Source organism: Cuculus canorus, chromosome 13 (genome assembly GCF_017976375.1).
Source record: "Cuculus canorus isolate bCucCan1 chromosome 13, bCucCan1.pri, whole genome shotgun sequence".
Classification (NCBI taxonomy): domain Eukaryota; kingdom Metazoa; phylum Chordata; class Aves; order Cuculiformes; family Cuculidae; genus Cuculus; species Cuculus canorus.
This window is the reverse complement of record NC_071413.1, coordinates 5142876-5169889: the sequence shown is the minus strand read 5'-3', so window position 1 is coordinate 5169889 and position 27014 is coordinate 5142876. Positions and strand designations below refer to the sequence as shown.

Here is a 27014-nt window from a genome sequence, read left to right as displayed (position 1 = left end):
CACAGGCGTTGTCCCCAGGCTTGTAAGACAGACACCACAGTTGTGCAGAACTGTGTAAATGTATCCTCTCACCGGAGTGACCATTGGCTAATAAACTCCTGCAAGAGGAACCAAGAGGCTTCTACCAGAACAACAGTCTCCATGTTAAACGTGCATAATTCCGAGAGAGACCAATTTTCAGGTCCAGACCTTTTATTTCCCATGGAAGAGAAAGATCTGGGGGAGGGAGGATGGGAAGGACACTCTGCAGACAGCACTGATAAAAGCTCTTGTATTAAGGAAAAAGCCATCATTGATAGATTTTTTGGTTCACAGAGACACAGCACACTGCAACCTCTCACTCTGCATGTTAAGGAGGTGATGTGGGGGGGAGAAGGGAGATTTATGGCAGCTCCTATCATAAAACGACCTGCTTTTCCGCACAGCACTTCCCAGATGGCTGATGCACACAGGGAGTTTCTAAGGGTGATCTGAAGGCTGGTGTTTGCCAATCCATCCACACTGTACCGGCATTATGGAGCCCAGCTAGAAACGGAGAAGCTCTGACATTCACTCTCTCCCTGGTTGCTAGGTGAGAACAGTTTCTTGACTATTTTAGTAAAAGGACTGAAATTATACAACCAAAGAAAGACCCAGTGCAGCGCAGCCCATTAGAGTCCCCCAGCTGCACACATCAGACCGAAGCCAGCAACAGAAAGCACGCACAAATAACAGTTTCGTACGCAGATGCATTTTTTAACAAGCCAGCAATTCGCTTCTCACGGATTCCCTCGCCAGCCTCACAACTTGTGACTCACGAGCCCGTTCCCATGCAATGTCGCTCAAAACACTCGCAGGCATTAGGCAACCCAGCAGCCGGCTCCAGGAGGGGACGATGGGTTAGGTCATCTGATTCATCAAGCATTCTCTGAGCTTTCAGGCCAGCTCCTCCTGACCACACTCACAGTAACCTCACTCCACCAGTAGCACCTCCCTGTCCGGCTACGAGTTCCTGGGCTCAGCCCTGGGATCCCAGACAGTCCGCCTGGAGCCAAGGAACGGTTGGTGTGCACAGCTCAGCTCAAAGGGCTGGTGGAGTTTTGCCTCTCCCCTCTTCCCCAAAAACCAAACCCTCCTGTGCCAAGATGAGGCCTTAGGACAAGCGCTCAGGTGCTCTGCAGAGGGGCAGAGGCACCCGTGGCACCTTCAGCATTGTGGGTACAGCTGCTCGCTAAATAAACATATCATGGGGTCTAAATAAATCATGGGGATTGCACACAAAACCTCAGATATCTGTTCGGGAAGGGACCTCAGGCAGGGGCAAGGAAGCTGCCAGACACTCCAAGCCAGAGTGGAGCTAGAGGGATGGACACTGCCCCAGCCCCGTGGTGCCAGCCCACAGCCTGGGGGACACCAACACTCCCCCCAACAGCCAGTGTGATGGGCAGCCAGGCCGGGTGGTGAGAGAGGGCATGGAGCTGGGGACACGGAGTGGTTCCACCAGCTTCTGACTCCCAGCTTACATCTACTTTATTATTCAAGAACTTAAAAGCATAGTATTGCTTTGGTTTTGTTTTTCAAAGCAAGAGTCCAGCCACCTCTCCCAGCCACTTCAAGTTAGGATGGCCACAAAAAGCCAGAAGACCACAACAGATCCAGATGACGCCACTGTTATTTCTGTCGGCATGGGAAGCTGCTCTTCTCCATCTCCAGAACAAGAGCCTCCTCCTGCACCACAGCAGGTCCCTCACCTCCACCAGCCCCAGCATTCTTGGCATTGACATCGGCATTGCCACTGCCCAGCCTGCCTTGACATTTGGCCCAACTCAAACAACTGTAGCAACAACAACAAAAATATCAGGCAATGCTGAGAAATCCCATGACCCGAAGCCACAACGCTACTCAACCACACGCCATCACCCCTCCCACCCCAGCTGGGGACTGGAAGCAGCAACGCTCGGGGTTGGAGGCAGTGCTGCCAGGAGAGCCGCTGCCAAGCTGATGGAGGAGGAGGCAGCTCTCCACTGACGGATCTGAGGGCTGCAGCTTTCAGGTTACAACCCAGCAGGACTAAACGGCACCCAACCCACCGAAGACCCCCTCCTGCAGCACCTTCAGATGAATGCAAACCCCTGCTCCACTGCCAGCTGCCCTCGTCCGCTCCTCAGGGAGGCTGTAGGGAGTATTTGAGTTTGCAATGCGCTCTGCTCGAGAGCTGCCAGAGACATGAAAGTGTCTGACAAAACACTTCAAAAATAGGGTTTCTCTGGTGGTATTTCGCTTTAAACAAGCGAGGCATTTGGCTGTGGACTAAAGCTGCTGAGGCGAGGGCTGGGCACCCCAGCTAGTGCAGCTCTACATGGCCACGGCAGCGGGCACGAGCACAGGATGGCTCCAGTGCCTCTGTGCTTCAAAACATGTTTTTTTAAGCCTGGGTATTACTTAGCCATGGCAGGGTCTGGACATGATCTGGATAACTGAGCTTTCTCTCCCACATGCAAAGATTTTGCCATCAAACACACAAAAAAACAATCCTCAAGATTTCACACAAACCCAAGGAGTGGCACTGGAAGTCGAGGTGCTGAAGGCATGAAAAAACAGCAGCATCCCTGCAAAGGCAAAATAACTCCAGTGTATTCCTTAGTCCTCACTTCTCCATCAGAGGAGACAGATTCTCTGCACCCAGGGGCAACCAGCACCGCTGCAGACCTGTAGGTTTGACTAGGGCCTCTCCAGCTCCCAGAGAGAGCTTAGAATTAACTCACAGTGCTCAGAGGATTGTATTAAGTCCTAACTCTCCCTGATGATGACTAAAGTCCCGGAAACCTGAGCTCCACCATGAGCCAAGGAACTCAAGTGACAGCCTGACATCAAGCTAGAGGAGCTGCTCGTGCTACGAGGGGATATAACGAAATTTGCCCTGCGGACTGCGCGTTTCACAGCTGACCTTCGAGCAGCAGTACCTGATCCGGTATGCACAGCACAGAGCAGTAACGGAGCCGTTGGCTCCGCAGGCTGGGCGGGAGGCGGGAGCGCCTGGCCGGGCACAGGCAGTCTGGTGCCGTTGAGTCAGCCCATGACTCAGCCGGGCTCAGCGCCGCAGGAGCACCGCTGCGCCACGCTCCGCGCCAGCTGCCCAGGCCACCTCTCCTGCCACCTCCCTGCAGGTGGCTTCCCAGCAGGACTGTCCCTTTCTCCCAGCAGGACAGTCCTCTGCACGCTTCTTTATATATTACTATCTTCTAATATTTCTTATTTTAAATGCCAAATCTCCTCCACCAATGTGGAGCTGCGTGGAGCCTCACAAGCTGCTGAAATTGCTGGGAAAAAAAGCTGTCTTTACTCGTTCAGCAACTGCCAGGCAGCACGTAGGCTCTCTGCAACGTCTGCGGATGTGGGGAGATGCTGCACGAGCAAGAGGAGAAGGAAGGCGGAGAAGTCTCAGGCAGAGCGATGCTGCTCCCACAGAGCTGGATCTGTAACATGCACAGTCTGGATGCTCACAGCTTTACGCATTTTTTTTTTCCCCTTAAAGTAATTTTATTTAGTTAAACCCAAGGAATCTGAAAGCCAGAATCGTTGCTCTAGAAACCATTTTGAAGGAGATAATTTTAAAAGATTTAGCACTGAACCTTCTGTACCCAAACTAAACACTATAAAACAGTGCTGGCCAGCAGCACCTTCTGCAGCCCACGCCAAGGCCGTCTCCAAGCGGGAACAAATCCCGAGTGGCAGTGGGAGCACTTGCTGAGGATCAGGGCGCAGGAAAGGCACGCTGCGCTGGAGGCAGGTGCTGCAAAGAAAACCAGATCAAGAATGAAATCGCTTCCTTGCTCGCCTTCTGAACACATCAGCACTCTGCCAGCAGCGCACAATCCTAAGCAAACTCGAGGAGCGGGTTCTAAGAGCAAGGTGGAAGGAAGGAGACATCAGTTGCCCCATTCCGTAACAAGCGAGGGACAGGGGCAGAGCTCTGCCCCCAACTCACACCTACTCTGGGAAAACCTGGGTGCACCCAGAAAAGGCGCCTAGGGTGCTCAGGGGAAGTGCTATGAGCATGCGAGAGATGTAGGTTAATATTTATAACCTGCCATCGACAGGATGGTACCATTCGTGCACTGAGGAGCCTCCGCTCGCACCACATCTTGCAAAGGCGGCAGGAAGGCTCCGACAGGCAGCAGCGCTGCAGCACCTCTGGGTGCTGCCCAACACCCAGCCAGGGCAGGCTTTGCTGCCCTTCGACAGTGAGGCAAACACATCACAGATGCTTCCCTGCCCCACATACAGTGTGGAGGCATCAAAGCTGAGGCAGAGCCGTTCGGGGAAAAAAGGCAATGCTGTGCTAAGGAGAATGAGCCACTGCAACAAATCTGGACAAGGATTCACGCTATGGTTCAAACATTTAAACAGGGAAAAAAATCCCTCTACAGGCAAAAAGAGAGCTTTCCTAGCTCCAAGTTCTCACATCCTTACAGCTAAATTCTGCATGGCTGTGGAATATCCTAGCAAAACTCCCCTCAAGCACACACAACAGCCCGTGCACAGCAGCCCAGGAAACACAACTGTGTTATATAAATCGTCCAAGTTCAACTCCCCAACTGGCACAGCGAATGCTGATGTTGCAATCCCACTTCTCACAAGAGCTGAAATCAGAGTTTAGGAACAGAACAAGAAAAAGCAGCCGCCGCCTCCTCCTCCTCCAGGGATGGGAGACAGTGGTGTTTCTGCCCAGGTGGTGGGGAGGCAGTGGGGGCTTTGGGGTGGGTGGCACCACAGCCTCTCTGATTGAGACAAAAGCCCGTCCTCCAGCTGCCTGCTGGCCACACTGTCATTAGATGAATGCCACGCTGATTCTGTGTTCAGGGGCACCCCTCCATCCCCCTGTGATGTGGGCAGCTTCTGGGCACCTACCAACATGTCTCTACCTGCTGAACAAAAGCCAGCCTCGAGCCAGGCCAAGGAACAGGAGGGCCTGAAACGACCCAGGGGTGCAATGAGGTGGTGGTGCAAGAGGGGAGCAAGGTGCCAGTAAATCTTCTCCCATCTCAAGCATCCGGTTCCTGGAGTGAAAGATCTCAGAGAAGAGAAACAGGCTCCTGCTAGCTACCAGCCTGCCTCTGCGCGTTTATCTGCAGCTCCCTGCTGCTATCTCCTCCCCAGCGGCTGAGTCACTTCCTCTCTTCAGTCTCGACCAAATAGGTTGCTAGAGACTCGCCTACACCTTTGCAGTTTTTGTCAAGCCTGGTTTGTCTTCAAACGCATCTTTGAGTGCAATGACCACTTCCCGGTCTCCAGCTGCCCTGTGCGCAGGCAGGGATCTGGGCTGCTGCCGACCCTCAGCTGAGCCCTGTCACTTGCACACCAGCTTCCCCAAGAAGAACGAGCTCTGAAGAGGAAGGGAAAGACACGTCTGAAGATGGAGAGCCACACGCCTGCTGAAAGCAGGGAGGTAAGGCAGCAGCTGATGGGCAGGGCTGTCTCCAGAGCTGTGCTGTTGATCCTCTGCACCCTGCGGCAGCCCCAGCCCCTGCCTGGCTGTGCACAGGCTGCCAGCAGCCACCCTCTCCTCAGCAGCATTCGGTTCTCCTAACCTTGCTGCTCTCTTTTAAATTGGTTTTCCTTCTCAATGCAGCCAGCAGGAACATTTGGAACATCTCTACAGCCAGAGATGCTCAAGCTCTTTGAGAAGCCAGTAACTGCTGCTGGGGGACATGGAAAGTGTGCTGGTGGAGCCTTATAGTGACACATTAGCTGCCGCAAGGGTCAGACAGTCCTTAAGTGAGTTAGGGTTTAAATTCTCAACCAAGTACTGAATGCAGCTGAAACACCCTCGACCAAAAGCAGCAGCTATGGCTTTGGCTGATCAGCTCTGCCCACATTCCCACCACTTAAGGGACACCTCTGCATGTCTTCTAGCAAGACACTAAGGACGAAAAACCATGACAAAGCATTCCCTGCTCCGCCTGTTTGGAGAGTGAAGGAGGATCATCTGTGTTAGGCTATAACCCCAGCTGCTCCCCAACAGCCGGGGGCCACCCCTTCTCCCACAGCTGCAGCCCCTGGGTTACCCACTCAGTGACACCCTCGCCCGTCTGCAAGCCACGATCCAAGCCTGACACTTCATGCCCGCACACGGCCATCGGTACGAGCTGCCCTTTAATGACATGCATTAATGGTTTGAAACTTTCTCTCCGGACAGGGAGTTCAATGACTGAGAATAGCACAATTTGGCAGACAGAAATCCACGGAAACGCCAGGCCAGCCCCAGGACAAGCCGCCATGTGTCCTCATCTGCAGCGGCTGCGCAACTCAGGCACCACTTGAGACCTTTCAAAATCTGTCCTCCCAACTTCCGAACCAGAGGAGACCGGCTGACAGCTCATATAGGCTGAGCACCACGTCCCTCATCAGACCATCTCACATGTTCACCAGAGAGCAACAGCAAATACATCTTTTTTACCACCTTAAAGCATATTCACAACACTTTTAGTCCATCTCTCTGCACAATTTGTGATCCCTTCCTGACCAGAACTATTTCCAAGTGCAGATTTCCTAGAAACACACAGCAAGGACCCACACAGACCTCTGCAACATTTAAGCCACTTGTAACAAAGAGGATTATTTTCTCCATGTCAAAGCTTTGCGGCAGCTCTTCCTCACTGCTTACAAATCAAACATTCCATTCACCTTCCCCATGGCTATACGGGGCCACCACAGTCAAGAGCAGTACCAGCAGCTCTTCCACCCCGAGATGTGACCTGCCCAGCCATGACACAGCCAGCCTGAAGTACCCACAGCAGCACCAACGATGCCCAGAAACTGGGTGTGTACTGAGGATGGGCTGCTCAGTCACGCTGCAACCACAGCAGAAACCTTGGCAGACTTGAGAACAGGGCAAACAAGTCATCTTCATGAACTTATAGTGCTGAGGACCACCTGCATCAGCCCCAAAGAGCCAACCTAAATACCCAAACAGGCCCAGATAGTCACATTCCCCAAATCAGACCTCCAGCCCATCAGTATGCCCTCCAGACAGTTCTACATGTGTTTGATGACGACCCTGCACACAACTGGAAACAACCATTCAGCTTTAAGACAGTGAAGTGCCAAAGGTTTAAAGTCCCCAAACAACAAAACATGGCTAGAGAGGTGCACATAGGTGTTCACACAGACACACACGTGTATCAGGTTGACTTTATGCAGACACACTTAAGCCCGTTTTTCTAACGCTTGCTGTTTTTCTTTGAAAGAGTACTCAGCGCTCTTCTCTTATTTTCCAAGTTCTTACTAGCAGGCCCAGCACTGCTTCTCAGCTAACAGCACACGAACTGGACTGGTTAGAAATGGAGAACAACCCTCAGCCAAAGGAAGGGCTGCCCTCGCACAGACCCGTCTCCTGGTCCAGTTAAATACATAACTGAGAACATAAGGGCCTTAATCCATTTGGCTCGAGGTGAGCATGTGCGTACCACAGTAGTTATCCTCCTGTCCACATGCTCTTTCTTCAGTTTAAAATACAGGAAATACAGATAGAACACTTCAGTGTGGACTGCTTGCCCCTCACCACTCCAACACTCGCGTTTCAAGGGTGCAGTATGTCATTTCTGTACCTGTATCCGAGTCTTTTTGATCTCCATTTGTTCCAACAGTGAAAGGCAACTTGCGTTTGGTCACTCGCTCTTTCACCTCTTTGCCGCCATCGCTCCGGTCCAACTTTGGAGTCTTGGTTAGAGAAACTTTATCTTTATCCTAGAAGAAGAAGAGACCGTATTAACGAAAGCCTTCCCCAGCCAGTGCCCACCTAGCCAACCCTGCAACGTCCTGCACTGGCCTCACGCAGCACTTGTCCTCTCCTTTCTGCCGCGGGGATCCAGCATCAGGCTTTAGCACCTTGTAGGAAGGAGCTTCCCCCAAGCTAAAACACTAAAACATCACCAGAGAAGAGTGAGGACAAAGGAAGCTGCTGCACGCTGTGAAACCTGCAACCAATTCACGTGAAAACTGGAGCCCACGTCTTGTGCGCAGCTCGGGACGTGCCTGGCTGTTAACACAGAGGGAAGGCAGGCTGGGGTGGGGGAACCTGAAGATTTCCAAGCACAACCACCCCTGTTTGGGACGGGTTTCCTGACCCCAGGCAGAAGTGGGATGCAAGTGAGTGTGCGCAGCATGTCCATAGGAAACAAAAAATGGTGTTAAAGCCCTGGGTTCAACATGGAGAGCTGAGGGCCTCTTCTCGGGGCTTATGCTATTTATTTCCAGCACAAGCACACAGCATTACTATTAGAGCTTAAGTGATAACGTTATTGTGGAGAATATTCCATCAGCCAGTAAGTCTGCGAACATTACTGACCGCTTACAGGATCAGCGCTACAGCCAAATGCGCTGGGAGCGTTTGTGCTGCACAGTCAGCGAAATGATTCACTGAATCCCACAGTGGTGGGGGCTGGAATGGCCCCCTGGAACCCATCCAGTCCAACCCTCCTGCTAAAGCAGTGTCACCTCCAGCAGCTGCACAGAACATGTCCAGGTAGGTCTGAGTATCTCCAAAGGAGATTGCACACTCTCCCTGGGCAGCCTGTTCCAGATTTGTAGCAGAATGGCCAGTACAGCTCTGTGCATATTCCACAGGCAGCGCTCTCCTCTGAGAGCACAAGCAAGCTTGGGCCATTCCCAGCTCTGCCTGCTCTCCTGCTATTGCCCCCGTCACCGGGCAAAGGGTCCAACAGCAGAAACGCCGCAGCTCCAGCAGCACCAGAGCCAGCAAAGCTCGCTCTCCCCCAGGGCTGTGTTTTGCAGTTGATCATCTTTAAGTCTCAGCTATGTGCAAACCCCAGCCAAGGCGTTCCCAGCGGCTGAACGTTTAAGCCATCCCTTTCCCATGCAAGTTTCTACTGGGACTTTAAGAGGAGAAGCAACCTTTGGAACAAACGTACTAATACTGCCCAAAAGCATGGAAAGCCATGCAGATGCTGGCAGAGCACTCACTGTGTGCACAGGGAGGCAGGGCTGTGCCTCCCTTGGACTGGGCTCTTTTATTCAGGTTGGTTTGGATTTTAATACACGGTGATGCTGGGAACTGCTCCATATGAGCCATAGGAAAACATTTTGAAGAAACATCCCAAGCAAGAGAAAGTTACCCATTATTGAATCGGGCAAGGTTTTAAACAGCAGCAGCAAGAGCTGGTAGATAACTCGGGATTTCAGGAGCTCAGTCTGCCGAGAATATACACAGACTGAGGTCACACACTTGTGTTTTTTGTATTTGAGACACAGTATTATTTTAAGCAAGCACTTCTGGGTTGAACACTGTGCCACTGCTGTCAAAACAAGGCCAGAACGAGCAGCTTGGTGACAGATCTGATTTCAATAACCTAGCAAAACCTAGACCCTAAGCTCTAGATAGAAAGTTAGATTAAATAAAAGAATCTCAATACATTAAATCATGTAACACCATCACTGGAAACTCAGACAAGCAAATCTAACAGCAATTCCCATGTTTAGAGAAGCCCAGTCATGCTGTCTGCATCAGAGTCAGCGCCCTGGCAGGTGGCTCCAGTGCCAGCAGTCACAAGACCGTGGCGTCACTGTGTACATTGCTCCTTCCTCTTTCCAAGTTTCTGTTTGGCAACCAGATTTCGGCCACAGATTAAAGAGAAACCATTCACTTGGACCAATGGGTTCTGCTTGCATGTCCCCTTTTGTGGTGGGCAGTGTGACAGCCCTGCGGCTGCATGCCCCGATACCCAGCACCTCTCACCCGTGTCCCAACGAGGACTAAAAAAATGCGTTGGGGAATCCCTTTTTTTCATAAAGCAAACTAAACAAACCTCTCTGACAGGGGCTCTGGTGGCCAAGGCACGTTCAGCTCTGGGTGCGTAGTAGTTCACAGTCAGAACAGCCAGGCTCAAGAGCAGCCACCAAGAGCCCCTTCTCAGCATAGGAGTCAGCAGAGCAATAGGGCAAAGTCACAACCGCCCAAATAAACACTCCAGCATTTCATTAAACACTCTGGATTTAAATGCTTTTTTCTTCTTTTTCTGACATGAATGAAACCGGTTTGCGGTGACAAACGATGCTGCTTCTCTTGGCAGCTGCTGGTCTGACCAGCTGAGAAGTGTAAGCAGTGCCAGGGACCACTGATATAGAACTGTGGTTCTAGCAGGCAGGTTGGTCCATCCTTTCCCTCTCCAGTTCAACAGCTAACGCTCAAACCCCACTACTCCTGCATCAGTGCTGAGTATCCCAGAGGCTGTGTTGATGCAGGATAAAGCACTGTTTTCCCTGGATATAAGAGCTGTACAGATGTGGCCCCAGCACTTCCCTCAAAAACTTCAACTGCACTTCAGAACGATGATCAGCCCAACAATTTTTACCCTTAAAAGTCAGGGCCTGGGACAGGAGCATGAAACCGGAGCAGATCACGTGCAGGTCTCTTTGTCCACTGCTCAGACCTGCACACATTGCATCCCCGTTGCTCCTCTGTTGGGGAGCCATGGGATTGCTGAAACCCAGCGCCTCTTCCTTCACTGAAGGTGTGTTTGCACCTCTCTCGCCCAACACATGAAGCTGAGGTTTCCCAGAACCAAGAGGTGGCAGCCCAAGAGGGGTACTTCTAGAAGACTCCAACGTGGATCAGTCATAGCTGATGCTGTGGAAATTACGTTTCCCTGCATCAGCCACTGTGCTCACTACTGCCACTTCCTTGCCCAGTCCCACCAGGTATTTCAGTCCTAAGATACTCTTTGCTTGCCTCACAGCAGCAGGCCAGGATGCGGCTGAGCCCCCGGCACCCCACAGTGGGATTTCCTAAACTCTCAGCACTTCTTCCAGACACTGGTTTCACATTGCGAGCTCCCACAAGAGGTCAATTGTGCTCAACACAAAAAATACGACTCTTTCATTGTTTGTTACCTTAAGATAGATTTCAGCTGGTCGTGTCCTACGCTTGCTCCAGGCAAGGCAGGCAGCACCGCCGCTCTTGCACCCCACTTGAAAGTAAATGACAACTGGTGACAGACTGTTTGACACAAACCTTCTCTATAATCCCCTTAATCTTTGGACTTTGCTGCTATGGAGTGAAAACCTGGACCTGCACGGGGGCTGCGGTGCCTGCGAGCCAGGTCCGTTGCCTGCTGTATTAACGCCATACGGGATCTCTGCATATCCAGGAATGAGGAAAAGTGCAGACAAGTCAAAATGTAACGTCCTACAAAGCTATTGCAATGTTGTTAAAAGCCCCATGTTGGAGGAGAGACAAAGAGGAGGGGAATTAGGCAAAACCCCTTCCCAGACGAGACAGTGAGGCCAGCGTGGAACTGGAAATGGCTGTGTGAATCCCAACGTCGGGCACGCTCAGGCAACGCTTCGTTTGCATTTGCCTTAATGCTGGGAGCTGCTAAGCCAGTAAGTTCAGCAAAATTAAATACCAAGGAACGAAGGAAGTGGCGGCAGTCCTGGCACTGCTTTGAGGATTAATTTGTATTGTAGCAGAATGATAACCTTTTACACTAATTGGAGCAACAAAGATCCAAACTTTGCTCCCCCTGGAAAGCAGCGACCTGCTGAGCAGGCCTGTAGGCAGCTACACTGAAACCACTGCAGAGAAATTAAGGCAGCTTGGAGAGTCATATTCCTGAAAATAACACGCATTTTCATTTTCTTATTTTAAGTTCACTTCCCTAATTCTTTCCAATCTTGTAATGAAGAATGGAGTCCTTTTCTCCAGTAAAAGCTGTTTTCATTTTTAGGTCATCTCATGTTTAAAGTAAGCTCAGACTCATCCAAAAGGTACAAGAATCAGGTTTCACAAAGGGAACAAATCCAAATTCATCGATGTTGCAGAGAAACTCGTGGGAACATCTGTGTGCAAGACAGGCCCGGGGCTCTCCGAGGCCGGGTTCAGTTCTTGCCACGAGTAAGAGAGGGAGTATGGGGAACGGGGCGCTGCCGAGAGCTCAGCAACAGAAACAAGCTCCCCTTTGTAGGTGTTAAAGAAAGCCACTTTGGCAAAGGGCAGACAGAGACCAAGACTGCAGGAAAACTCCCTACCGTCACGTTATGGTATTAGTAAGATTTACTATATGAATAACCAAACCCACCTCCAGTTACACTTGCTACAACTAAAAGACGCATCAGAAGTTGCTCTCAAGAGGTCACAGTTTGCAGAGTGGCCCCCAGAAGCTGCCCAGCGGGAGATGCTATGACAACGTAAGCCACGAATGCAGCGCGTGGACTGGAAGTGCTTAACTGCGGCTGTGCTGACTTCTCTTTACGACAAGGATCTCTAATCAGCAGGAGAGCCCCTGATACCGATCTGCTCAGGTCATCATGACATATTCAGACAAAAGCCACTTTTCACCCTCACGCAGAACTCCAGCCAGGCCAGCCGATTGTCTAACTTGGGTTTTCAGAGCAACACCAAACATGTAGTTCTTTCAGGTGCCGAATTCTGCAACGCAGACCCACATCCAAGCCCACAGAAAGAAGCGTGTGTTTCCAGCAGAGAAGCTGAGGCAGTCTCTTGCTTGCTTCACCTGATGGGCTGCGCGTCTGCAGCCTCCTCCTCCCCTCTGTGTCCGTACAGGCTGCAGGCAGGGCTGCACCAGCAGTGCCCACACGCACTCCGAACCACGGCCTCTGCCCGCCCGCCGAGAGCACTTCAGCGCCGACACAGCCTGACTCACATCCCAGCCACTTACGCAGAGACTTGAATTACCAACGATGGAAATCCCCAAAGCTCTTTGTTCTCCAAAATGAGTTCAAAGTATTCCAGGTTGCAATGCTAGGAAAAAAGTAAGCAGCAAGGAACAAAACCAGGTAACCTGGGAAGAGAGAAGCTCAGAAGGAGCAAGGACTCAGCACCTGTGCCCCGTGGTGATGCCCCATGTCAAGCTGGCAAGCCAAACTCCTGCCTTGGGCAAAACACGCTGCACTAAGCAACTGCTGAGAGAGCAGGAGTTTCCCTGTGCTAACACAGACAGAAGTCAGCCATTTCCTGAACAGGCTTCTCCTGGTGGGGAGAGAAGAGGCAGAAGAAGGTCTCGCAGCCCGCGTTACAAAAAGGAATGGGCAGAATTTTACCCAGCGAGCATACTGGATGTGGTGGAAACCAAACACTGGCATCCCCTAGACCTAAGTCTCTTGTAACCTTTCCAAAACCAGAGTAAAACACAGACATGCAAAGTTTCAATAAGTCTGAAATCATAGAATCGTTTGGTTGGAAAAGACCTTTGAGATCATCAAGCCCAACCATACCTGTCCACTACTAAACCATGGCCCTGAGCACCTCGTCTGCCCATCTTTCGCACATCTCCAGGAACAGTGACCCCACCACTTCCCTGGGCCGGCCATTCCACTGCCTCATAACCCTGAATTTGTGTGATTACCAATGCTGCAATAGAACATTTGAAGCATGGAATCAACTGAAACCAAAACCCCATTCCTGTGTGCCTCAGACAGAGAGGTTTGTTAAGAAACACTACTCCACAGTGACCTCAGGGCCCCTATCCTCACTGAAATATCGTCTCTTCTGTCTCTAAGTCACTCAGTGCTTCTGCTCGTGTCATGGCCATGTGAGTGGCTCTGTGCTGGACGCACAGTCTGGTACTCGACCGAACGGCATAGGAAAGCCCTAACATTTCAAGAGGTTTCATGAAGGACTGGGAAATAAGGACTATGGTCCCTTTTCTGGAACTGGGAGAAGAGTGAGGAGAAAAAGTAAAAACTTTTTTGAAGAGCAAGCAAAATAATGAAATGGGAGTGAAAGGTATTCATGTCACTAAAATGATTACGGGTAAAAAGTACAGTTTTCCCCTTTCACTCCTGTGGAAGCCAAGTGAGTTTGATCCAATATGGGAATGAACAAGGTACCATGTCCCCACAGCAAGGCTCCCTGACTGAGAAACCACCACCCCTGTCACCCAAGAAAGGGCAGGAAGGCAGCACCCTCAGCCATTTCCCTAACGCCATCTCTGCCCAGCGTGCTCACTTAACCTCTGCCAGCTTCGACAAGCAAGTCCAAAATCCAGAGTCAAGCGCTGTTCTGCTCGGTGTTCAACCACTGCAGCAAAAATGCAATTCAGACTGTGCAAGTGGGAACGTTTCCCCATAAAGAGACAAATCCTCCGCCGCAGCCTCTGAGCACACGGTGTAACCTCGCAGCACGCAGTCCCAGGCACATCAGGAAATGGTTTTGACAATGGATATAATTCTTGCTGTGGTGCTCTGCTCAGCCTAAGTCATGAGTAATCTGCTTCTGGTATGGGGATCTGTGGATCCACACCAGAAAGGAGAATTATTCATATATGGCAAGCATATTTTTCACAAAACCCTTCAGACTGAACTCAACCAGGAGGAGCTCCTGCCCCGGGCATGCTGTGCGCAGCCATATAAGGCTGCCAGGGCCCGACCGGCCGCCCGCTGCCTCTGCTAACCCCGGGAGAAACAGCTCCTCACTCAACAGCAGCAGAGCAGATGAAGCATCTAACGCTGTTGGCCACAGACAGGAACACAGACACAGCCTTTAAACCACTTTGCTCTCATGGCTGCAGCAGCACATGCAATATCTCACCAGTTACTGTCTCCTTCCCATGGACGGGCAGGGAGTGGTGAGTGAGGAGGAGTTCCCTCTTATAATTAGCTCTACAACTGAACAGCAGTGGCTCACACTCTTCCACAGAGCACAAACCCTCTGTAGAAAGGGCGATCTCCCAGAGGGCCCCGGGTGTATCATGTTCAAGCACAGAACTCGCATGCTTCCCGCAGCACTCTGCCTACCACGACACCAGCACCGCTGAGCATCCTGCATCATTACCTGCCTTCAGTTCTACAACTTCAGAGCCCAAAGACAGAAAGCCCGTTTAACGTTAAAACAACCGTTCCTATGAAGCTCCCATTGAGAGGGAAACATTTCAGTGGCCATGGAGTGGTTGCTTGGCCCTGCTCGCCCTGCGTGCCGCGGCAGGCAGCCCCGGTGGGTACATGCTCCTCTGTGTGGCACAGCTCAGACCTTGCCGCAGCTGCCCTCTGCCTCCCTAGCCAGCCTCTGCGTGCCAAGTCGCAGGCTCAGCCCTTTGAAAGTGTTGACAAAGGCAAGATAAATTAAAAGCAGCAGCTTGCTGACAGGCAGGTACAACAGCGTCTGGAAGGAGGTCTAATGACCGAGTGCTTCTACCCTTAGTCACTGCTTCAGCTCTCACTTCAGAGTTAATTGGGAACAGGGAGACTTGCTGCACCATGTCTTTCAGCCATTCACACAGGGATCTCAGCTCAGAGTCCTGAGGACAGGAGCCTGCAAGTTTCCTCTCTGTTGAGAAGACCAGAATTAAGTACACAGAAAGGCTCTTGCCCATCCTTACTCAACACCGCTCTCCGCAGGTCTGCGCCGACGCCTCTGAATGGGAAGCATGAAATTATTTGTGTCCTAGTTATTTAGCCAGCGGGAGATAACTCCAGTTCCCGGCATCCCTAGCGCCTCTCGACAAACCTGCTCTGTAAATAACAAGCAGCCTTCAAGCTGCTGCAAGTGGATGAAATAAAATGGGAGCTGATTCATATTATAACTGATCCGCTCCCTCCCAGAGCACCTGCGCCAACTTTAAGCTCCTTACGCAGCACAGACAAAACCCTGTATTTACATATTCTGTGCTGCGGGGCTCAGCCTCATTTGCCAGGGTAAATGCTGGAATCTTCCTGATGCCATGGGGCAGCCGTTTCACCCCAAACAGCCCTGCTCCTGGTTTTTGCTCCCTTCCTAGAAGCAACGCTCCTGCTCTCGGTGTGGCTTCTGAATTGGCCCTGTGTAAGGAGACACAGAAAGCAGAGCGGGTGCTACCAGTGTGCTCGATAACCCAATTTGTGCCTGGGGTTTTCCCCACTGGTTATTTGTAATTTTCCTTGTTTTGTCAATATATGATCTCAATCATAAGAAGAATTACTATCATCAGCACAATGGGATTGAAGGGGGAGCGACAGAGCAGCATTGCTGGTGCTCGCAGAGCTCAGCTTCAGCTCCAGGGACCTGGCAGAAACTCTGGGGGAAATGCTGAGGAACTGGAGCAAGGAGGTAAAAGGGAAGCTGATGATTTGTTGGAACTGAATGATCTTTAAAGTCCCTTCCAACCCAAACAATTAGATGATTCTATGATACTTGTTTCCACAGCAGAATACAGCAAATGTAGATTTTCATTTTTATTTAAAGATAACATTTGCACACAGCTTTCTGCACAACTGTTTCCTGGGAACTACGGACACTGAGAAGGATGAAAAAAGGCTGAATGAGAGGAGGCAGAACTTAAGTGTGGAGCAAGATGAGAAATCTGGAAATGAAGGAGAGAAGCATGAACTTATTTATCTTTAAACACGGATTTCATCTCAGTAACCTCACCTCAAGTCCAGTCAGAACACTTCAAATAAAACCTCCACAGCTGTAACTTCATCAGAGCAGCTCATGCGGTGAGTCCTGCTCAGGCCATGCTCAGAGCCCGGGCTGCTGGGTGAAGCAAGACCAGCTGAGTCTGACACAGACGCGGCATTTACAGTCAGAGGAGGAGGAGGAGGAGAAGAAACTCCTCCCTCGCACAGCACACACTTGCGAGATCACTGCATTGCTCGCTCCTTCCACAGCTCAGCTGCAGAAAGCCTGAGAAATGCACAGTACTTGCAGAAGAGAATCTTCCAAACCGCCCCCCGCTGCTTACTGAGTCGGGTCTACATGGCTGTAGCGCTTCCCGGGAAGTCTTGCACCCACCAAGAAATCAAGCGGACCCCATCAGCTGGCAGAGGGCCAATACACAGGTTTGATTCCAGCGATATCAGCCCACTGCAATCTCCCTTCACATGAAACCCTGCCACAGCTTGAAGACATCATGCACAAGAGGCAGCACCCCTCAAGGAAGGAAAGTGAACCAAACACGCTACCTTTTTCCCTGTTTGTTTCTCCACCATGTCGTTGCTGAGAGAGAAATCTTCTGGCTGTGGTGTTTTAGAACACCCACCCTTGGGCATCGTTCTGCCTTCCTTACTTGATCTTCATTTATGCTGCCATCGCCTCATCATCAACCGTCTGTTTAGAGAGAGGAAAAGAGAAGTTAGACATCTCCAAAGGATCCTTCCACTGGTGGGTAAAAGGCAAGATGCTTCCCATGGGAATAAATCCCCACCAAACTCTTCGACCATAACACCAGGATGGTAGAGCACCTCCAAATGCTGTGCACCCCACACCAGAGCTGGCAAAACCACTGCTGGCTTCTGCCACTTTCTGCATGGGAAGCAAGCTGGGACCTGCAGCTGCAAACACAGCTTGTTCTGTGTGCAAGGGCAGCCTAAAATGGATCCTGCCCAAACAGAGAGCAATATCCTTCCTGTTCTTCATCTACAGCACCACTCTAAGGCTTCAACAAGCTTCTCGCAGCTACAGCTCCATCCAGAGTGCAGGAACACAGGGATGAACCCCCTGGGTACGTGCCTGGGGCAGGGACAGCCCAGCTCTCCCAGTTTGTCACACTGAATTCCAAGACACTTGCAGGATGGGCACATACCTCACTCAATTACAAAACCTACTTATAAAACACACTTTTTGAACGTTTCACCGTTATGAGAAGAGGTGAGAAAGCATCAAGGGGGCACAGCATTCCCGCAGTGCTTTGCCATGGGCTCCTCACCTAGCACCAGCGCTGCCGCCGTGCCTTGGCCTAGGTAAGACAATTTGGAGAACAACAAAGCACTCCCTGCTCCTGCCATGTGTTGCCTGGTTACAGGGCTGAAAAGACAACTGACATGAAATATAGCAAAGCATGAGCTGCAATGGAGATCAGAAATACCGGCTGAAGCTGAGGCAGGAGAGGCCTTTTTAGGTGGACAAAAATATCTCCTCTCCTGAGACCAGAGGCTAAAAAGCATCCGTGCAACAGTATATCTCCGAGAAGTGACCCACATCAATCCCTGCAGCAAAGGTCTCATTGTACTTATGCTGAACAGGCACCATTTGAAAACTCTCTCCCCGGCTAATTGCCACCTGACAACACTACACATCGCACCCATTAACTTCTTATAATAGCGGCTGGGTTTCTGCAGGGCTACAATTGCAGGAAATTGTCCAGGAACAAAGTCATGCAGCGCTCCATCACAAGATGGGAATTCTGTGGGCGGGGAGAGAGAAAGAAAACAGAGGAGAGGAGCCAAACCCTCCCGCCTGCTTGGGGCCAGGGGATGAAGCCTTGTGGACCTTGAATCACGAACTGGGCAGCACCAGGAGAGCCCCACAGCATCCTGCCAAGTGCTGGGTCCCTACAGCACCGTGCCGGGTGCTGGGTCCCCACAGCGGCCAGGGCAGGACAGGGAGATAACAGCTGGAGAAACGCTAGCCCTGTGCTTTCATCAGCCGTGTGTTTTAGAAGTTCCTTGGAAATCCCTTCATAATTTACATGTTTCATTTACGCTTCAGAGGCTTCAGGGCCCTTCGAGTTGATTTGTGGACTGTTGGTTTTGTTGGTTTTTTTGGGTTTTTTTTTTTTTTTCAAAAAGTGATTCACAGGCCCCAGCCCAGCCCTGCAGCAGCACAAATTCCCAGACAAAAGCACCGGCCACTGACAGAGACACGATCTCCCGGTGCTGGCATTTTCATCAGGAAACTCTGCTTTCCAAGGCAGCTAATCCTCAGCCCCAGCTCCTTTGCTGCACTATCGGAGGACAGTTGCTCGTATTTAGGAACGGAAGCGTCAAGTGCTGAGCCTCTTCACATCCCCCTGCTCGATGCAGCCACAGCTGCGATGCTGAGTTTTAGGATTTCCAGCCAGGAGCCCACCAGCCCTTTCCTACTGGATGTGAGAGCAGGAAAGGATCTGAACCGGCAAAGACACAAACAGGTCGATGAGCCCTTCTCACCACTGCAGCTGGGAAGGAAAATCAGGAGGGGAATTGCAGAAAATTCAGTACGCCAACCCAGCATGTCCATAAAGAGCAAAGGCAAAGAGAAAATATTCTATTAGAGTGAGAGAATGACTGCAGAGATCTACTCTCCAAATTTCTGCTCTTCATCATTTGAAGGGCCTGCGGCCCAGCACAAGTGCCAAAGTTCAAGCACCACGAAGGCTGACTGAAAACAGCACCTTAAAAAGGCAGCTCAGCCGTCCTCAGGCACGCTCGGCACCACAGAGAGTCTGGAGCTCACAAAACCTGCAGCCAAGAGCGAGCAGCCCTGGCCCCGGCGCTCCCACACACCCAGGCAGGGGCTCAGCAGCAGCGAGAGCAGTGAATCATAGAATGGTTTGGGTTGGAAGGAACCTTAAAGCCCATCTAATTCCACTCCCCTGCCATGGGCAGCGACATCTCAATTCAATTTGGCCTTGGACACCTCCAGAGATGGGGCAGCTGCCACTTCTCTGGGCAAGCTGAGCCTCCCCACCCTCACAGGGAAAACATTTCTTTGTATGATCTCATCTAAATCTCCCCTCTTTCAGCTGAAAACCATTCTTCCTTGTCCTATCTCTGCACTCTTGATCAAGAGCCCCTCCCCAGCTTTCCTGTAGGCCCTTTCAGGGCTGGAAGCTGCTCAGAGGTCTCCCCAGCACCTTCTCTTCTCCAGCCTGAACAACCCCAACCCTCTCAGCCTATCATCAAACGGGAGGTGCTCCAGCCCTCGGATCATCTCAGTGGCTCTAGATGTCATGTTCTCCAGCAGGGTGGCTCTCCTGGTACTTGTGATTCTCCACCAAAGGCACTGCTCCAAAGCTCTCAATGCTGGATACCAATGAGGTCCCAGGCGCTGGAATTGCTTCCTCTAGGAGCAGCTTCAGCCATTTACGGCTCTGCTCTTTCAGCCATCAATTTGTACAGTTTAAGCATTCTTTCCCCTCGTAGTGCTCGTTACGGTGCAGATACAGGAGAAAGGTGCCAGTGCCTCGTGTGTGCCTGGGAGCAGGCAGGGGCTCACAGGAGCCCCGGGTCAGCGCGAAGGACACACCGAACTGACTCACTTCAATATTCACTGCAAATCTAAGGAGTGGAAATTCAGATGATGTACCAGGTAATGGGAATTTATCTGTACTTTGCAAAGGATATTAAAAACAAGCAGCTTCACTGCTGCCAGACAGAGCACAGCGACCAGCGCGGCTGAGACCAGGGCATCCTCTGCTCCCAACCATGAACAGCCAAAAATTAAACACGTGTCGGTTCCAGCGCCTCGCTAAAACCATTTCATGGTCTGCACGCTATCAATGTACTCTCGAAAAAATTGTGCCCGCTCCCGCTGCCTTTGTGGCTGCCTGTAACCGGGGTAGGTACCTATTGACGTGGAGCTTCGAAAACCTGTTTAACTGAGAAAAGGCCAGACGGATGCCAGATTAATTCTGCCCCCCTTCTGTTCATCTCGCTGACTCATTACACTTGGAAAGCTGGCTGCTTCTCCGTGTAAACAGAGCACTGGCCTGTTGAACAGCTTGGAGGGAGTATTACATTTGCACAACAATTACCAACAACGCTCGTAGTCTTCGATTCATTTTTAAGCATTTAATAAGAGTCAGAAGGGAGGTACAAATTCCTGGTCTGGAAGAGCTATCTAGCCCCAGCTCATGGGAGCGACCGCGGAGCATTTCAAAGTCGCAAATCCAGGGCTGCAGAATGACAATCTGGCTTCAGTCCCTCCTAATCTGGGAGCTGGACAAGACACTCCCTTTCCACGACTTCCTCCCCTCAACCTCACCTCCCTACCAGGAGACGATCCTCACCCTTCATAGTTTGTAAACAATTAACTAAGCTCCTTGAACTAGATAATTACATGTCTGCCACACAATGAGAAGTGGGAGACCGGGGGAGCTCAATAGAATATAATTCCTCGCACTTCTCCAGGAAAACAAAGGAGCTGTACACCTCTGGCTGGCCGCCAGCCCTGGCTGCGCGCGTCTTCCCCTGCGTGACAGCCCCTCGGCCTGGCCGGTGAGTCCCACGCCTCTCCCTTGGGAAAGCAGCTATGGAGAGGGGGAGTCTACCTTAGCACTTGGCCTGGCCACTGCAGCTCCAGCTGGTTCGGGGTGGCTGAGTCCAGCCAGCAGCTCCAGGTGCCAGCAGGGAAGGCCACGGTGGTCCCAGCTGCCAAAGGATGGCGCACAGGACTTTGCCTACAGGGAGAAAGCTGGAAAAGCAGACACAACACCCAGTCTGGTCCTACTGTGTGGAGGGTAGAAGGGCTGCAAGGCTCTCCTCTTGCCTGGGTCCCTCCTGGCCGCTGCCTCCCCATAGGGCAGGGGCACACCAGGGCTCCCACAGCACCAAGGGCACCCTTTCGGATGGTGGAAAAACAGGAGCGGGGCTGGAGCTGTGTTAGCGAGGGCGGCTGGGAATGTCAGGGCACTGCAGAACCAGCCCCATCATGCATACCACACATACACACATCATCCTTTCCTCTTTCTTGCTGGGGTGAGGAACCAGTTGAAAATAGTTTTGACTTTGCTCAAGACACGCCAAGCCAAAGCCACACACTGAGACCAAATGTTTCTGTGGAGGACCTCAAAAGGCAATGGTCCCAAAAGGGACAGGAAGGGAAAATGCGGGGGTCATCTGTCCCTCCCAGCTGCAGGAGGAGGAGGAGCAGAGCACTGCTGGCTCCATGCTCAGCCCCATCAGCCGTCTGGGAGCACCATGGGACCAGTGGCATTCATTAGCCGGGACAAGCCTCCTGGCGAAGGCAACGGACAAACTGGGATGGGCTCAGACATACATGGTCAAAGCCCCAGCCAGCCAATGCCAACACCATGCCTGACAGGAGATTCCTCATTAATAAAACTCAATGGACCTGCGGCACATTCAAAACCCCATCCCTACCCCTCCTGCACTGATGGGCACAGCGAGCCACAGCCGTATCAGTGATGAGAGAAAATGCAAACTGCTGAAGTCCTAAAACACTTTTAGTGTACATCCAAGGCAGAGAGACAGCATTCCCTGGCTCTGCCCACACCACGGGCTGCTCATCCCATCCTTCCAACCCTGCTCTCCAGCAGCTCCCTGCACAGCCTCTCTCGCCCTGCTGCATGCAGACCAGCCGGGCTCCTGCCATCTCTATTTGAGGCCCCAACAAATGAGCTCATGCCCAAGATTTGTGTATTGGAGCCTGCCCATACCCTGCCAGCTTGGAGCTAAAAAGATTGTGCAGACTTCTTTAAATGCCAGACAATAAGAAGAAAGCTGGCTGCAGGCTCTTACCCGTTACAAAAAACTCAGATGTGAGGATGGCAATTAGAGGCGCAGATGCTATTTGCACAAATCCAACACATTTGTTTGGTCTGAAAAGGTTGGAATATGAACAAGGCCCCTTGAAAGCACGAAAATTTTAAAATCTCAGGCTCCTTTTGAGGATGCTGTCCCATAAAAATAGGTGTCCTCAAATCTTTGAAAATTGCTTTAAAATAACAACTCTGGTAGATCACGCCCAAACTCTGATCTCTCAACTCTAGCACTGGAAAGCACGGGGAGAAAAATTGAAATTGGGGTCTTTCAACAGGCTGAGCTGTGCCCTTCTCCATCCTCCTGCTGATACCTTCACCAAACTCTGTCACCCCAGCAAAGGCGTCTCTGAGCTGTGCAGTGCGGCAGCACCAGCTGGGTCTGCACTAAAATCACAGTGTACAGCACTAACAGGCTGCAGGTTCAACAAAGGCATCATCACACCATCAACCAACCACCACTTCCTCTTCACTGCTGCTTTACCAACCCCAAAGCTCTTCACCAGCTTCCCTCTACCTGTTAGGCCTGTGCAACTCATCACTAGTACCGAACACTGCCCACATGCACCAGCAGGATGTGTGCTTTGGGGAACGAGGAACAACTGTTCTTTGTGCTCCAGCTCGGCTCCGGAAGAGTAAAGTCCATCTTTTCCAAGAGCAGCAGGAGGCCTGCAAGCCAGGAGTGCAAACACAGGTGTGTTTCATTCAGCAGCCTACAACGGGCAATCACAAAGATTAGCTATTAATAAGATACTGCGGCACAAGGTGTTAATTCTTACAGCCATTACCTAAACAAGGGAAATCCAGAGATTTCTGCACTTCCCTGCTCTGGATGCAGCCAGCTGGAAAGCTCACTTGCCTGGTGTCGCATCTGGGGCTACCCCAGCTTCACAGCTCTGCCATCCCCTCACCTTCAACTCAACATCTCTCTTTTCCCTGGGGAACTCGCTATCTTTTCATTCCCGGCTTTCGAAGGGGCGATGTCACTCTTTATCAGGAGTTTACAAATGAAACGTTTTTCTTCAATTCTTTGCATGGTTTCTCCTCGCTTGTTCTCAAAATCAGTACCTGGTTCCCACAATAATTGGCCTTTCTTCTACCTTTCACAAATATTTATTCTGCCATCTCCCACAGAGCTTCCCGATATGCCTGTAACTGCCCACAGCTGGATGGATTTGCATGGGGCTCAGGCAAGGCTGGCTCGCTTTCTCAAACACACACCAGCCAAGAAGACTCAGTAACACAAATTAAAGCAGCTATGAGTGTCTCAATCATTTGTGAAACAGATGCCTCTTCCCAGTGTTTGGGAGGACCTGCAGGAAATAAGGCAACAGAGAAGCTCAGCCTCTGCTGAATGGTTCATGCACGTGGACGTGCACCCACGGCTTCAAGGACCACAGACAAGATGATGCTCAAAGCCCTGCTCGGCACAGTGGAAGTCCAACCTCAACGGTTCTCCAGCAATGACTTGCTACACAAAACCCTCCCTGCTAACGGGTTAAACCACAACCTCTGCACGTAAACTGCAAGTACTGTTTCCTGCCCTGCCTCTGACAATCCGGCAGTGGTCTCAAATCATGACAGCTCTAAGTTCTCCTGCTGCACTCAGTGCTGCTATTGAACAAGATTACATCTGGAAATTTCTGCCCACCTTGTGATTCAGAACACCCCGGCTGGGGCCGTTCCTGGGATACACGAATACTGAAATAAAAGCGAGCCCTGACAGTACCCTGCAACCACGAGCAACCACTCTGCCCGCGCGGTTTCTCTGGGAGCTGTTTTTCCCACAAACCCTTCCCTCAATTATCTGTACGCAGCTGCCTCTTGATGTTGTTACATTTCTGGATGCCGCTGATTATCTGGTTTCTGGCCAAGGTTACAAAACTGTTGTTTCAGTCGGTTCTCTGAGCTGCGGTCTGGGAGCGGGATCAGCTGCGATGAGGAAACCTTTGGAGCGGCCGGTGTGTTACAGGAAGGCTGGAGCGCGTACAGCCCTGCCGCACCACCATTAGTCAGAGTGGAGGAGCCAATTATGACACTGTTGTCCTCTTGGTGCGATTGTGGGATGGCTCAGGATCACCACCTCAGATCAAAACCTGCCAGAGAGGGTGGGCTTCGCACTTGACCCGTTTCCTCTCTGCTCTGCACAGAAACCCGTCAGGTTTCAGCCAGGAAAGAGCTGTAACCGTGCCCGCCAACACAATCATCTGCTGGACTTCTTGCACTCTTCACAGTGATGAACTCCACTCGGACATTCCCACTGCTGCTGCATAATCAGGGAAATATTCCTTTCCCCATAAATACATGCTAAGGACTTACAAAAAACAACACTAGGCACCTACAGAGGGATCAGCAAAGCTAATGTTAAGCAGACTGCGTAGTGTTTGCATGTTACATGCATTTAAGAGGAAAAAGCACAGACCAACTATCCTGCACGTGGAAGCCAGGAAAGGAATATAACTCCGATGGGCTGAGAGGTGCAAGCAGTGCAAAGCCTTCACCAGCAGCTCTCCCCGACGCGAGTGGGGCAAGCCTCCACGGCACACGTGGTTCATGCAACATGCTGAGACCCCATTCTGAAGGGCCCACCAGCGGGGAAAGACAAGGATTCCCCAGGGCTGCATTGTTCTGGCAAAACTTAACAGACAGCAACAGATCTGCACGATCTGCTCTGTTCCCAGGATCATTTGGGGAGCTGGGCTCTGCCCTCCCCGTGCCCGGCAGGGAGCTACGGCTGTGGCTCACTGTGGTTTGCTCTGCTTAAGTGCAGCTCAAGGGCTTCATGAGAATCAGCCAAGCCCCAAAAACAAGCTAGGCATGATTTTCAAGACAGAGAAACATGTTAGAACAGAGAAATCCTGACCATCGCTGCCCTGGATTTGATGCTGACAAAATCACAGTGAACAAAAGGGCAGCAGATGAAGCAGCAGCGACTGGCGGTGCCCCGGCCGTTGAGCTGCGTCACCAACCTCACCATCCTGTTGGCAGCCTGGGAACCCAGGCAAAAGAGGCGGGCAGGGTCTGCCGGCACAATCCGCTCCATCCTCAGCCAGGCCGAGGCTCCTCCACGCTCCCCACCTGCACACATTCCATCTTCCTATTCCTGGCACTAGTGACTTGTCCCAAGGGAAGCTGCGGGTGAACACCATTCCTACAGAAAGCTCATGTTGGCTCCTTGCAAGCCCCATCTGCTACTCAGGGAGGTAGCAGAAAGCAGAATGCATTCATGCTTATTTTCAGCCGTCTAAATTAGCACAGGCGTCTCCATTACATGGCTAAATCACCAATAACTTTGTGCCTCATTCGCCCCCGGGAACCTGGTATCCGCACTGACGTCACGCAGCGTAGCGAGACCCGGTCGTGTGGAGTGTGGGTTGCTTTAATTAAATAAGTGCTACTCAGTCCTAGTGTATCTCTCTGTATACACATAAACACATGCATGGACAAACACACACTATATATATGTGCAGACACATCACAGTAAAACCTCAAATTAGGCTTTCGCTCCAGTCCTCTCCAATTTTCTGAGTTCATTACGTAAAAATCTAAGACAAAGACCAGTTTTTACTACAAAGAAACCTACAGGACTTAAAGAAGCCCTCAAACCCGAGGGGAGACGATGACCAAGCATGTTAATTACGTGAGAAAGAATGAAACCAAAAATAGTATTCAGAAGGTAGCCTGGCCATTGCATCCGGCTTCTTCAAGCCAAGGAGGGCCTCAGCCCAGAGGTCCGCTGCAACCAGCCTTTGGCAGCACAGGCTGTGCCGGCACCAGCTACGCCCGAATGAAAGCCCCACTCAAGCCTTGGTGGATTTGAACAAACGCTTCGCGATGTCTGCGTTGAAACTCATGCTCAGTCCATGATGTCGCAACAGTCAAGTAACATCTCCCAGCTGTGAGGAGGAACAACCAGGGTAATCTCAGCAAAACATTTCTCTTCCTCTCTGTTCTTGCACAATTCCTCACGGCTTCCCTCTCCCCATCTCAGCATCCTCATGCCCACTGCACACATGCAAAGCTTCCTCCAAGAATGGGAACCTCAGGGATGTTTTGGTGGATTTAGGAGCGAGTAGCAGGTGACAGAACAAATCTCACACATCACCACTTTCCAGGCGAAAGCATCGGGCTTTGGGTGAAAAGCAAACACAGAACTTGACCGATTCACTCTTCTTTGGGGTCTGCAGACACTGGAGTTTTCACTTTAGTTATCTGCCTTTTTCTCTTTTTCAACTGAGGGCTCAAGACCAATGTTTTGCCTACATACAAACTATTTTGCAGCAAATCTGATATGTTTGCCCTACTGCTGGCAGCTTTTAACTCACAGGGCGAGACCTGAATAAAGATGGAAGTTAAAAAAAAATAAAAATAAAGCAACAAAACCAGAAAAACCCAGAACCATTCTCGCAGAGAAGGGAAGACGGCAACTTGGATGCTTTGATTTTGCAAACTAACCAGAGGATTTCAGTTACACAGGCCTCGCATTAGAAGCGCCATATGAGCCTCCTAAAACCTTCTATTAACACATTGCTCAAAGTTTTATTCGCCTCCCAATAATGGAAACACACGGGAAGGATAACAACCCTGACCGGTGGTTACCGGTGACCTCTCCAACCGAAAGCACCAGGACTCCGCACAGGCTTCACACGTGGGGACCTGTGACACAGGGCTTTGGAAAACCTGCCTCCTAAAATCCAAACACTATGGCAGGAGATCCACATCCGGAGAAAGGTATCCAAGTTAGTAGCTCTGCTCTGCAGGTGTTTCGATCCCCAGCAGCAAGCCCAGGGCCATCAGCAGACAGAGATCTCCCACCTTTAG

At 51.2% G+C, this 27014-nt stretch overlaps 1 protein-coding gene across 1 annotated transcript in view; it reads right to left on the bottom strand.

Moving 5' to 3' along the window:
• ANKRD11 (ankyrin repeat domain containing 11) overlaps positions 1-27014 on the bottom strand; it is a 155785-nt gene that overhangs the window by 23827 nt on the left and 104944 nt on the right. The window contains exons 3-4 of the mRNA XM_054078529.1: positions 16897-17041; positions 7590-7728 (exon numbers count right to left, since the gene is read on the bottom strand). Coding sequence (XP_053934504.1) covers positions 7590-7728; positions 16897-16983 — 226 coding nt within the window. The 5' untranslated portion in view covers positions 16984-17041. The remainder of the gene's footprint in view (positions 1-7589; positions 7729-16896; positions 17042-27014) is intronic.